At 48.3% G+C, this 14,309-nt stretch overlaps 1 protein-coding gene across 1 annotated transcript in view; it reads right to left on the reverse strand.

The window, feature by feature from the left end:
* Positions 1–14,309, reverse strand: part of LOC116073544 — a 40,138-nt gene that overhangs the window by 17,474 nt on the left and 8,355 nt on the right. Inside the window, exons 4-7 of the mRNA XM_031345567.1 lie at positions 10,634–10,782; positions 7,006–7,146; positions 5,730–5,875; positions 2,661–2,756 (exon numbers count right to left, since the gene is read on the reverse strand). Of these exons, the coding sequence (XP_031201427.1) occupies positions 2,661–2,756; positions 5,730–5,875; positions 7,006–7,146; positions 10,634–10,782 (532 nt within the window). The remainder of the gene's footprint in view (positions 1–2,660; positions 2,757–5,729; positions 5,876–7,005; positions 7,147–10,633; positions 10,783–14,309) is intronic.

Here is a 14,309-nt window from a genome sequence, read left to right on the forward strand (position 1 = left end):
GCGTCTTGAGGTGATAAGGCAGGACCAGCAGAACAGCTCAGGAGACCCATGTTATCAGCAGGTGGCCATTCCTGGTGGCCATTGGTGCCCACTGCCTTCACCATCTTCTGCTGCTGTTTGTGGCAAGGCTGGGCGTCACCTGCTTGAAGACTTACCAACCTGTAAACTCTTGTCCTCTTGTGATACACAGAGCCTGAGTCTCAGAGCTGGATCCACTGATGCTGGCCCAGCCTGAGCAGCGCAGGAGGATGGGCCTGGTCCTCTCGTTCTGATGTTCCCGGGCCATAGAAGAGGCCTTGAGGAACCCAGCTCTGCTCTCTCATCTTCCTCACTGAGCAAAACACGCCAAGGGAGGCAGTCAGTGTTTTCAAGTAGAGAAGTGGTTCTCAGTGACTTCTCTGGACCAGCAGCCTCAGCTTTACTGAGCACCCGGACAGAAATGGAGATGGCAGCGTTTTCCCGGAGCCCAGCGGGATAGCGCTCAAGCTCTCAGGGAGCCTCTGTGACTGGTGGATTGTGGAATCACGGGTTTCATGATTCTGCGTGTTCAGTGGTGCACCATGGCAGAGTGGCTGGGGCAGGTCTCTGTACACCTACAGGCAGCCACACGGAATACTGTGCTCCTCCATTCAGCTGTAGATGGCTGCCCAGCGCCAGTCTGTCACATGTGTGTGGTTATCCTTGTAAATAGTCTTAGGACTCCAAATGAGAGAAGTGTGTGTGTGTGGAGTGGTGTTGGGGTGTGGGGGGGGGATGGGGTGTGGGGAGGGGTAGATAGGTTTCTGAGAGGAGTTTGGCCACTGAAGGTATTGTGGGGATGGCTTTCCAAGCAGTGGGCCAAAACCTTTCTGCCCACAAAAGGGTGTTCATGAAAATATTTTGGCTGTTTCCAATTAGGACCAAATGGAAACCATCTGGCCTCCTCGCCCAGGAGAGTGGCCCAAGTAAGCTCTGCTCGGCCTCTTACTTTGAAACAGGTAGAGTCCTACCAAAGGCTGATTCTCTCCCCCAGCCCCCTGTGATGGGGAAGAAAGCTGTTCAATGTGGAATGGTCACTATGTAGCCCTGGCTAGCCTACCACTCTGTGTGTAAACCAGGCTGGCTTTGTGCTCACATAGCCCCATCCACCTCTGGCATCATGCCCTGCCTTTAGGAAGTAGTTTTAAAGTTTGTTTTGTTATCTCTGAAACTACAAACAAACAAACATACATACATACATACATACATACATACATACATACATATTAGATCAATGTTGTTTGCATGGAGTTCAGGCGTGAGGAGTCTAAGGCTTTAGTTGTCTGTTGGGTCAAATCCAAGCTTTTGGCCTGGCTTGTCCCTTAATGTGATCCATTCCTCCAGGAGGGCCAGCCTCCTGCCTCATCCGCTCTTTGCCAAGCTTGTGGGCTCCTGGATGGTATTGGTTGTTCCTGTTTAAGCCCTTCCTCATCCAAGTCCTTTCTTCTTCCACCCTGGCTCAGCTTGCTCACTGGCAGCTTTGTGCCCAGTCCCACCTCCGGAGCAGAATGCCTTTCTGATGTTCCAGAGAACACACCAAAGGGCGTTTCTGTAGACTTGGAAACATTGACTGCCTTCTCTATTAGCACTACCGGACGGGAAACGGCACCCACGGCGGACACCACACCAAGGCCTGCTCTGCCTTCTTGCTTTATATTCTTTCCTCTTCCCCCTTCTCCCTTTCCTCTCCTCCTCCTCCAGGGTCCCATGTAGCTCAGGTTTGCCTCCAGTTTTACTATGTAGTTAAGGATAACCTTGAACTTCTTATCTCCCTCCTCCTGTCTCCCATGCAATGGGCTGAGGGGCATGCACCCTGCTTCACATTTTCATGTGGCTTTTGGACCACAAGGGTTTGTAATTTTCTAATGTAGTTTTTGTCAGAGGGGATTCAAGGACATTTAAAAAAAATACCACACAATAACAGATTAACATCGAAGAAGAAAGAACCCAACGGGATTAGGTTCCACTCAGACAGCTAGCTGTCTCCCCCACCAAATGCAAAACACAAACTACAGAATGCTCAAAACCCAGCAGCACAGACTCAGGTTGCCCCACGAAGGGCTTCCCAAAGGCTGTGTTCATAACATAGCGAGCCAGACCTCTGTTCTGCGAGCTCAGAACTTTAGTGGGTTAGCATTTGGAGAGGAGCGTGGGAGGCCAGGCCCACCCTTTGCAGAGCAGGATGCTGAGAGCCAGGCAGGGTTAAGACTGCTAGGAGCAGGACACCGTAGTGCTTGGAAGGCTGCTGTGGGAAGAACTCCTAGGAGTTCACTGTCTCTTTCTGTCTCTCTCTACCTCCTCCCCTTCCTGTCTCCCTTTCTGCCTCCCCCCCATCTTTTTGAGTTGGGACTTCTTAAAGCCCCTTCCCGGTCACCCTGCTTCTAACTCTGAGTAACCCGGATTCTGAGGCCTTGCTGGCAGCTCCCAGAAGAATTGTTCCAAACCTTGCTTTTCTGGAATGTCGAAAGTGCCCTTGATGGATTTCTCTGGCAGACTCTGTGGGACTGTTCATGGGTGGTTTGCGTAAGGTCACGAGACAGTGATTTTAAGCCTTTGTTTGGGATAATTATGCTCTAGAGATGCACAGGGAGGGAGCTGAGGGTGAAAAGGGGAAGGAGTCACTGACCCCACAACCAGAATACCTCCTTTCCCGCTCTTCTTCTGTGAGGTCCTTTTCGTTGTTAAAGCTTTGGAGGATTTCTCAATCGGACTCAAAGTTGAGCTTGCTCCCCGGCACGCTGGTTAAAAAGAAAGGGTGCAGGTCAGAGTCAAGCAATGGGTTTTGGCATACTTTGGTATTGGTGATGCCTTCGTTTTATGGACACTTTGGGCAGGGTATTCCTCTTGGGAGAGAATTAGCTGGATGCCATCAGAATCTCTTCAGTTCTAAGGTTTGTATTTCTTTGCTGTAAGACTTAACTTGCCAGCAAGCAGGGGCAAGCAGGGCTCCCAGAGTCATCCTGCAGTGGCTGTTGGCTCCCTTAGGCCGCAGCTGCTTCCTGTAACCACGATTCCCTATTCCTGGGATTACTAAGAACAAGGTGGAGGAATACACTTTGTTGGCACACAGTAAAAACTGTGTAGGGAGCCGGGCAGTGGTGGCACACACCTTTAATCCCAGCACTTGGGAGGCAGAGGCAGGTGGATTTCTGAGTTCAAGTCTAGCCTGGTCTACAGAGTGAGTTCCAGGACAGCCAGGGCTACACAGAGAAACCCTGTCTCAAAAAATCAATCAAGCAACCCCCTCCCCAGCAAAAACAAACAAACAAACAGACAAAAATCCCAAACCAAACAACATCAACAACCAACTGTGTAGAGATGGTATCAATCTTGGGTTAGGGATATGGCTCAGCCTGTATCATGCTTGCCTAGCATGTACGAGGCCTTGGTTAAATCCCTAGCATCATCCACACACAGAATCAACTCCAGAGCCATGTCAGGTCCTTCTCTCTGCCCTGTACCCAGCATAGGATTGGAATGACTCAATTGCAGAATCCAGTCCTCCTGCTCCATTCCCACTCTAACCCCAGTCCCACTTGGGAACATGGCTCTTGCTTAGGAGAGCAGCTCCCTAGAATGTCTCCGTCCTTAATTTGCGTGGCACCCAGTCTTTGGTCCCGCTCTTCCCTGTTCGTTCTGAGTTCCAGGCCTCTTCGCCTTCTGCCCCTGGATGTACACAGGGCCTGCTGCTCCTGGTACAAAGACTCCAGGCCTTAGCCATTCCCTCCGCTTCTTTCTTGAGAGACCCTTTCTCCAGGGAGGGAGGCAGAGAAGGATAGGGGAAGAGACCTGAACATCCTCCTCTAGCCACTCCGTGATCAGACACAAGCATGCGTAACTACATGCTCACATACCTGCAACACACACCATACACTCGTCATTCTTTTCCCTCTTTGCCTCTCACTCCTATCCCTGCCTGCCACACTCCAAACCCACAAGACATTGCTTTTACATTTATAATATTAAAAAACAACTACCCACACAGGGTTACTTAGCTATTCTGAGCCCACAGCTACAGCACACAGGATTCATAATCAGTGCTGTGGCTCTTCACTGGAATGCTGAAGCCGTGCAGGGGAGGTGTAGCAAGGATTATCTGTGCTGTCCTGGTCCTTTGGTGCACCCAAAGCCTTGGCTGCACAAGTAACCTCTGTGAGCCTGATCCCATGAGTGTCACCTAAGTCGCCTAAGGCCGCTGTCAGTTACAGGGCCTTGGCATTCTGTTCCCCATTGTTGTCTTTACTCAGCCTCGCATTCCCACTTTCTTCCCCAGCAGATAGAACAACTGGGTTTCCCACGGTGCTCTACGATTTCCCTCTCCTAGGAAACACGCAACCTGCTGTAATGATGAGGATGATTGATGTTCTTCAAGAACTCACCACTCCTTACTGAACCCCAAAGGTTATTACTGTAATGTCCCCTTTGCAGCTGAAGAATCTGAAATTATTCAGTCACACACAGGTGGACCCCCAGTCTGTGTTATTAGCTATTCAATACCCACAACCAATTATTAAAAGCAGTCAGCCATCAAATGTCCCATAAATATGCATTCTTAGGATTCACTTTAGTAAGTGAAAACCCGTAAGTGGAGCTGGTTTATCTGTACTGCATCTGTCTGCCTGCTATGTGGGTGAGGCCATGTTTTCTTTTTGAACCACATAATCCTGACATGTACTCCTCCTCCCCACAAGGTAAGTGTGTGATGAGTCCTGTCAATCACAGCTCATCATGACCTGGGCCATAGAGTCTGGACCACGGGGTAGTCTGGGGACCACAGATGACCTGAGTTGCAAGCTCAAGTGTTCTTGCCATCATGACTTGAGCCATCTACCCATGCAGGGCCCAGGAATGTGTGTCACGCACAAAGTATTCTTTAATCCCATTTGAACTGCTTCGACCATCCTGTTGAGTCTGATTAATCTGGGATGTTAGTTTCCAGTCGCTGCTGTGATAGATGACCATTTACCGAGTGGCTAACAGAATACAAGTTTAAATCTGGCAGAGATGGCTCAACACTCACAAGCCGAGGCAGGAAGATTAGCAAACATTTACCTGAGTTACATGATAAGTTCCAGGCTAGCCAGGGACTATATATAGCATGACGCTGTCTCATAAAACTCAAGGGAATAGAGGCAGTGGTGTGTGTTGGGGAGGAGGAGGAGGAGGGAGAATAATGGGAAGAGATACAAACTTGCTACCTTATTGATGCCTTAAGGCTTTGGAAGCTGAGAGTCTGAAATGGATCCTACAACTGACAAGACATCTTGAGGTTAGAGTCCTTTGAAGGTTCTGGGGAAATTTTGTTTTGGTTCTGTATTTTGTTTTATTTGCTTGTTTGTTGCTTTTCCCGGAGACTAGAGGCATCTAAATTCCGGCTCAGGTTACATTTGTCCCTGTTGCCTTTCTGGATTCCCTGGAGTCCTCCTCCACCCTCTGTCTGCCCTTTAGAAAGGTCCTTGTGATTGTACATGACCCACCAGGCTAGTCCGGGAGAGCATCTCCATTTTAGGCTCCTGATCTGACATCGGTCATATGAGCATATTCACAGGTTCTGAAGGTCAGGACAGAGAGACCCCTTTGGGGCCCACTTTTCTACCTCCCACACTCTGGAAGTAGATCTCCATTGAGTGCTACAAAGGCCACCTAGTTACAGAGTAGAGTCCTTCTTCAGGAACCAACAGGGGCTGTCTGAAGTGGTGCCCAGTGTTCACCTTGGGGAAGTGGAGGGGGATTTCCAGCGTGTGCTGATGCCAAGGTAGGCTGGTCCTTCCTCTGCGTCTCTGCATATTCTGCTATAGGTCTGAGGAGAGCTAGTGCTCCAGAACACTGCAAGGAATTTCCATCCAGGCGCAGCTCACTGGTGAAGAGGGCAGAAACACTGTTCATTGGCCGTGAGGCCCACTGCAACTTTGAACCTAAGATCTTTATCTGGCATAACATAACGAGTCATAAATGATATAGCACAACACAGTCAATAGATAAGTATAGGAAACACACACTAGACCATGTCACAAAATGCTGGTTGTGCCAGCCGTACAAACCATGCCTTCCACAGATACCCTTGGTTCTCATAGTTCACCAAAGACTTTTTCTCTAAGGGTAAGAAAGAACCATCAGGGCAGAGGAAATAGGTTAGCCAGTAAAGTGCTCGCAAAGAAAGTCTGAGGACCCATGTTTAATCTCTAGAACCCATAGGAAAACACTGGCTATTGGGCTGTGGAGATGGCTGAGTGGATAAAACTATAAAATCAAGAGGAACTGAGTTCAAATCCCCAGTGCCCATGTAAAAACAGATGTGCCCACGAGTACCTGTGACCCCCAGCATTGGGGGTCTGAAACAGGTGGGTCCCTGGAACTTGACTAGCTAGTCTCTCTGAAATGGCAAGTTTCTTGTTCAGTGAGAGACATTGTCTCCAAAAAAAAAAAAAAAAAAAAAAAAAAAAAAAAAAAAAAAAAAAAAAAAAAAAGAGAGAGAGAGAGAGAGAGAAATGAATATATTTGATGTAGTCTTCTGACTTCTGAATGTGCATGGGTCATATACATGCATGTGTATGTATACACACCATACAAACAAAATTTTAAAAAAAGAGATTAAATTTCTAATAAAATGTAGAAAACCCTAACAGTACAGGATGGCAGTGTGCTTTTAACCTCAGAGATAGAAGCGGGGAGATGAGAGCATTCCTGGAGCGCTCTGGCATTCGGCCTACCTAAATGGTGAACATGGTGAACTTCAAGCCAGTGAGAGACCCTGATTCAAGAAAAAGGTAGGAGCACTTGAGGAATGACATCTGATGGAGTTGACCTCTGACCTCCACATGCGTGCATGTGCACCTGTCTGAACATACACATTCACTAAAAGAGGACAAAAGGGAAGAAGGGAGGGAGGGAGGAAAGAGAGGGAGGGACGGAAAAATAAAAAAATAGTCATCAGGATGCATTGTGCAGTGAGTCAAAACAGAGACGTGGTGAGCAGGGGCAGCTCACCAAATGGCACTGTGGCTGATGACGGAGCCCAGCCTTGGCCCGCTCTGGGGGCCCAGCCCGCAGTAGCGCATACTGAGGCCCTGGAGCCTTCGGTTGCTCTCCAGGCCAGAGAAGATTCTCTCAAGTTCTTCGTTTCCAAACCTGAAATGACAGAACAAAGCACATGGCTTTTAAACTATGTCACAGGCTGAGGGGGACCCTGCCGGCAACCGTGGCAGGCAAACAAACTATGAAGACAGACATTATCAACCTGGATCAAACTTCTGAAAGTCCGATGCCAGGCAGTTTATTTCTAGCACATTTAAATGCACTATAATTTGGAAAATGTTTTGTGGTGTAAGATAGTTCCCAGTGCACAAGATAGCATAATTACATCGAAAGTCAACTCAGGGTACATGTCATTTCTTCCAAGAAGATAGGTTATCCGTGTTAGCTTAAGGGGCTAGGGATAGCAGAGGCCATCTGGGCTATTAGCTACCCCTGGTCTGGTTGTGGGAGCTTGGGTGAATCTTTAGCTATACGGATTCTGTAAAGATCATTAGACTATTAGGTCCTGGTTGCAGGAGATTGGGGAGGCCCTGGCTGTAAGGGTCATTTAAATTACTAGTCACCGTCGGTCCTGGTTGTAGGAGCTTAATATGGCTTGACTCAACAGATAGCACAGATCCTCGGGGGTGTTAATCACCTCCAATTCCCAGCGTTCTGGTTGGAAGAACGTATTTTACAACTTTCCTATTGGAAAGACAATCCTGTATGCTTAACGTTCCTGGTCTCTCTGGAGAACTGTGGGCACAAGGAACCTTTGTGTTGTGCTCCCAACAATAGCCGCAAAGGCTTGCCCAGGGCACCTAGAATTGTTTCTACTGATCCCAGTTTGAGTTTCTAGGGCCAGGTCTGACTGATGGATAGCGCAGGGTTGATCCTGAAGAGAAGGGAATCTTGTAAGGAGAGAAGGAGTTCTGAAATCAAATTCCAGAGCAATGAGAGCAAAGGGTGGTTTGAAACATCCTTTCAACGGAGAACAGGCACAGAACGCGGAGGTAGAACAGAGATGGGCATGATGATGCGGGCGTGATGACGTAACTGGCAGTGGTGGGTGGAGTCTAGGAAGCCCCGGCTGTCGCAGGACTCTGTGAGGAAAGTCCAGTCTCTCAACCCTCCTGTTATAACGGGGCTCCCTCTGTGCGTAATAATTTAGTTTGCAAAGTGACTCCCAAGCACAGTCCACAGCCCTTGGATAGGACTGGTGGTGACACGTACCTGCTGCCACAGAGCCCACATTTAGGGACCTACATTAGTGTCTGCAAGGAATTTGGAATGTCGGGGTTTGAACTTTGAGAGTGATACTGTTTTGAGTCAGAGTCTTGCTATTTGGTCGGGCTGCATTTGAACTGGAGGAACCCCTCCTGTTTCAGCCTTCCCAGGATGACAGGCATGTAACATCACACTGATGATCATACATGACGAAGGCATAACTTCAATTTTTTAAATTAAATCATTAACAGGTAATTGTTGGGCTGGGCTGGGGCTGGACACGAGAGTTGTGTTGCCTAAGGTGTTTTCTTGTTTGTTTGTTTGTTGGTGTGCTCCTTTGCTTTTTGTTTTGTCAATGTGACACAAATTCGGGTCATCCTGATTGAGAAAATGCCTCCATCAGCTTGGCCTATAGGCAAGTCTGTGAGGGTATTTTCCTGATGAAGGTTGGGTTCTGTCGACTGTGAGTGGGTACTATTCCTAGGCTGTATAAGTCAGCTGAGCGAGGAGGAGGGGTGTTGTACTCCCTTAATCCCAGCACTCAGGAGGCAGAGGCAGATGGATCTCTGAGTTTTAGGCCTTCTGTTCTACTTATGAAGTTCCAGGTCAGCTGAGGTTAAATAGGGAGACCCTGTCTCACAAAACAAAACAACAATAGCAACAGCCACAGCCACAGAAACCCCAAGCAAGCTGAGCAAGCTATGAGAATAAGCCAGCACCGAGGCAGGGCCCTCTCACATCAATCAGTGGTCAAGAAAGTGCACCAGAGACTTGCCTGTGGGCCAGTTCTAAGGAGGCATTTACTCAGTTCAGAGTTTTTCTTCCTGAAGGATTTCTGGTTTGTGTCAAGTTGACAAAGCACTTGTCTACACAATACCTTTATTGGTATCTTGCTTTGTGCCTAGCACTGTGTCTTGCATAAATTCACTGTACTGGCTGCTTTTATGTCAACTTGATACAAGTTAGAGTCATCACAGAGGAGGAGCCTCAACTGAGAAAACTGCTCCGTAGATTCAGTTGTAGGAGCTGGGTAGTCGGGTAGCACACATGTTTAATCCCAGCCCTCAGAAAGCAGAGGCAGGTGGATTTCTGAGTTTGAGGCCAGCCTGGTCTACAGAGCAAGTTCTAGGACAGTCAGGACTACACAGAGAAACCCCCTTCCCACCCCCACAAAAAAGTTAGGAACTTAGGGCATTTTCTTAATTCGTGGGGGGCTGAACTCATTGTGGGTGGTGCCATCCCTGGGCTGGTGGAGTCCTGGGTTCTATAAAAAAAAAAAACAAACAAACAGGCTTATTAATCAATGAGAAGCAATCTTGTAAGCAGTGCTTCTCTGTGGCTTCTGCATCAGCTCCTGCCTCCAGGTTCTTTCCCTGCTTGAGTTCCTGTCCTGATTTCCTTTGGTGATGTGGAAGTATAAGCCAGCCTGTGATGCCAACAGTCTCTGCAGACTACGGCAGATGTTGATTTTTGTAGGCATAACGTTTTTGTATGCTATGTAAAGTTTACCCGGTGTTATTCAAATGCTGATTTCTCTGTCCTCACATCTCGTTTCAGTCTGGACATTGTAATGCTTATGTCTCTTGTCTCAGGTTCGGGTAAACAGTTCTTACCATTTATTTATTCCCTGCCTTGTTAATAAATGCTGATCAGCAAATGGCTGGGCAGAAGAGAGAATACGGAAAGACATAGGACTTCCACCAGCCAAAGAAAGGAGAGAGGGAGAAAGCAAGAATCAGATCAGCCAGGAGGATGGAGGGATTGGAGCCATGAAGGAGGAGTCTGAAGAGCCGAATCAATAGTAATATGCAAGTATCATGGGATGGAGCTAGGAGGCAGCCAGATTAGCCTAGGAGGCAAAGGTAGATCAGTTAACTGCTAGCTACTGATGTGCAGGTTTGAATAAATCTTATTTTTTCAGTGTGGTTATTGGGGGAATAGCATAAGGTAAAGAAATATAGCTGCCAGATTAACATACCACTACATTTATATTCAGAATAGCTCATTTACAAGTTTTAAAAATTGACTTTTTTAAAAAATAAACTACTGCCCAGCTCCTACAGATGAATTTTATGGAGGAATTTTCTCAGTTAAGGCTCCTCCTCTGTGATGACTCTAACTTGTATCAAGTTGACATAAAAGCAGCCAGTACAGTGAATTTATGCGAGACACAGTCTTGCAGCACTAGAAACCCTAAGACACTCACCTTCAACAAACATTTGTTGAAAGTACGAATGGGAACACTAACATTTCCTTGGCCACAGGAGGAAGGCTAGAGGCACAAGGAGCCTGGGTGTGGTCCTCCCCCACTCCCCCACTCATCTGGCTGTCACCATCTAGGGCCCAGCCTGCAGAGTTCCATGTTCAGCCTTACTTGCAGTAGTCGAGGGCCAGGAAGTGCAAGCTGCTGAGCTGCAGAGCTTTCCCAAGTCGCCCCAAAGACCACAGATCCATCTTGCAATCAATGATTTCCAACGTAGTCAGTGGGCAATTGGTGTGCCCCTTCTGCTCCAGAAACAACGCCTAGAAGTGTAAGAAACTCTTCCATCAGGGCTAGCAATGTGCTCTGAGTTCTCATGCATTCCCAAGCCAAGCCTACCCGAGAGCTCAACAGTTTTGCTGCCAAGGTGATTTCCTACAAGGAAACATAGCATGAAAATAAAGGAGTTTTCCTTTTTTAAAACAATGATTCATTGAAGAATCAATGAGAGCCATGAAGTCCTGGGATGAGATGTACTGTAGGTGCTGTGTGCAGGTGCTGTGTGCAGGAGCTGTGTGCAGGTGCTGTGTGCAGGAGCTGTGTGCAGGTGCTGTGCACAGGTGCTGTGTGCAGGTGTTCTATGCAGGTGCTGTGTGCAGGTGTTCTATGCAGGTGCTGTGTGCAGGTGTTGTATGAGGTGCTGTGTGCAGGATCTGTGTGCAGGTGCTGTGTGTAGATGTTGTATGCAGGTGCTGTGTGCAGGTGTTGTATGTAGGTGTTGTGTGCAGGTGCTGTATGAGGTGCTGTGTGCAGGAGCTGTGTGCAGGTGCTGTGTGCAGGTGCTGTGTGCAGGTGCTGTGGGCAGGAGCTGTGGGCAGGAGCTGTGTGCAGGTGCTGTGTGCAGGTGCTGTGTGTAGGTGCTGTGTGCAAGTGCTGTGCACAGGTGCCATGTGCAGGTGTTCTATGCAGGTGCTGTGTGCAGGTGTTGTATGAGGTGCTGTGTGCAGGATCTGTGTGCAGGTGCTGTGTGCAGATGTTGTATGCAGGTGCTGTGTGCAGGTGTTCTATGCAGGTGCTGTGTGCAGGTGTTGTATGAGGTGCTGTGTGCAGGATCTGTGTGCAGATGCTGTGTGCAGATGTTGTATGCAGGTGCTGTGTGTAGGTGTTGTATGCAGGTGCTGTGTGCAGGTGTTGTATGAGGTGCTGTGTGCAGGTGTTGTATGTAGGTGTTGTGTGGTGCTGTATGAGGTGCTGTGTGCAGGAGCTGAGTGTAGGTGTTGAGTGTAGGTGGACTGAATAGTGCTTCCCAACTCATATGTTGAGCTACTAACCCCAGACATTTTAGGAGGCTAGGGCTCCAGCTCAGAAGGCTGGATTATGGAGTCAGGTGCTTGTGTTATGGTGAGATCTTGGAATGCGCCTCAACTCGATGCAAGTAATGCCACTACAAGCCAAGGATTATGGGAAGCTACTGGAAGAAAACATCAACCTTGCTGACATCTTGAGTTTAGGTTTCAGCCTCCATGAGAATTGGTTGCTTCAGCGACACAGGCCGTGATGCCAACAGCCTCTGTGGACTACGGCACGTGTTGATTTTTTTTTTAAAATGATTATTTTGTGAGGGAGGGACGTGTGCCTGCTCTGGCATGGATGTGGAGGTCAGAGGATAACACTGTGGAATTGATTCTCTCTTTTCATTTTTTACATAGGTTCTGGGGTGGAACTTAGGCTTGTATAGCAATCACCTTTACCCCACTAAGCCATCTTGCCAGCCCTGGATTTGTCAAAAAAATATTTTAATTAGTGTGTATGTTGGAGTTGGTTCGTTCTCTACCACCCTTTCATTCCCTCTCTCTCTCTCTCTCTCTGATTTTTTCAAGAGAGGTTTCTCTTCTCTGTGTAACAGTCCTGGTATTCATTCTGTAGACCAGGCTAGCCCCGAACTCACAAAGATCTGACTTCTGCCTCTTAAAGGCACACGCCATGCCCTGTCACTGTTCTCCTTTTTGTAAGTTTTAGGGAGTGAGCAGAGGCCATCAAACTTAAGTAACAAACATTTTACCTGCTGAACCATCTCACTGGCCCTGAGACAGTGATTGCTGTCTTTTTTTTTCTAATAATTTTAAAACTTTTATTTGTTTTACTTTATGCAGGCTGTACTGGCTGGTTTTGTGTGTCAACTTGACACAGGCTAGAGTTATCACAGAGAAGGGAGTTTCAGTTGGGGAAGTGCCTCCATGAGATCCAGCTGTGGGGCATTTTCTCAATTAGTGATCAAGGGGGTAGGGCCCCTTGTGGGTGGTGCCACCCCTGGGCTGGAAGTCTTGGGTTCTATAAGAGAGCAGGCTGAGCAAGCCAGGAGAAGCAAGCCAGCAAGGAACATCTCTCTCCATGGCCTCTGCATCAGCTCCTGCTTCCTGACCTGCTTGAGTTCCAGTCCTTACTTCCTCTGGTGTGGAAGTAAGCTAAATAAACCCTTTCCTCCCCAACTTGCTTCTTGGTCATGATGTTTGTGCAGGAATAGAAACCCTGACTAAGATACAGGCATTGGTGTTTTGCCTGCATACATGGCTGTGTGAGGGTGTCAGATATTGGAGTTACAGAGCATTGTGAGCTGCCATGTGGTTGCTGGGAATTGAACCCAGGTCCTCTGGAAGAGCAGTCAGTGCTCTCAACCACTGAGCTAGCTCTCTGGCTCCTGAGATACTGATCTTTTTTTTTTTTTTTTTTCTTTTTCAGACTTAATTCACTCTTTCTTGTGTAGAAAGCCTATGTGGTGGCCACAGCTAGAGCCTGGGTCCTCTGAACAGAGACTCTGGTGTGGTTTCTCACAAGGTGGTTAGTGAATTCCTGAGGAGACTTGGTGAACACAGTCTCTTTCCAGAGGGCTGGGGTCAGGTAGCTGTGGATCTGGGAGATGGCATCCAAGGTGGCCTTGGCACACTTGCCCAGGGTGGCAGTGTAGCCTCTGGCTGAAGTGTAGCAGTCATCTATACCAGCCATCATCAGGAGCTTCTTGGGCCCAGGAGCAGAGACAACGCCCGTGCTTCTGAGGGCAGGGATGAGACGCACCAGCACAGAGCCACAGGGCCTGTTGTCTTCCACGAGACAGTGTGGGGCTTGCCACTCTTGTTCTCCCAGTAGGCTTTCCACACAGGGAGGATGGAAAGCTTGGCCAAGACGATGGCTCCTCTGATAGCAGTGGCTGTCTTCTTGGAGCTCTTTTTTTTTTTTTTTTTTGGTTTTTCGAGACTGGATTTCTCTGTGTAGCCCTGGCTGTCCTGGAACTCACTCTGTAGACCAGGCTGGCCTCGAACTCAGAAATCCGCCTGCCTCTGCCTCCCAAGTGCTGGGATTAAAGGCTTGCACCACCACCGCCCGCTTCTTGGAGCTCTTAACACCAAGAACAACATGATCATTGTGGTCCCCAATAGGGACAAAAGCCTGCCTTGAACTTGGCCTGATGGCCAGCCTGAGTCTGCTTCTGCACTGGCATGATCTTTAGAACCATCCTTTAGAGATGAGCCTGGCGGAACGTGGTGGTGGTGGGGGATGAACAATAATCAAAGCTGCCTTAAAGGTCAGGGAGAACAGGTAGATCTCCTCCAAGGACTTGATCTTCAGGTCCTTCACCTGTCAGCTGAGCTTGGTGATAGGGATCCACTCTTTCTCTTCGGCTTTACCTCCATGAGCCCCAAGCCTCAACCACAGCCAGGGCCTGGACCACAGTCACAACCATAACTGCGGGCCCTAAGACCTCTGCTAGATCCTCTGGGGAAGCCACAGTGGCTTCTGGGTCTTCTAGGCCCTTCCACTACACCTCATCATCTGCCATTTGGTGTTTTCCCTG

The sequence above is a fragment of the Mastomys coucha genome, unplaced genomic scaffold, assembly GCF_008632895.1.
Source record: "Mastomys coucha isolate ucsf_1 unplaced genomic scaffold, UCSF_Mcou_1 pScaffold23, whole genome shotgun sequence".
Taxonomy (NCBI): Eukaryota; Metazoa; Chordata; class Mammalia; order Rodentia; family Muridae; genus Mastomys; species Mastomys coucha.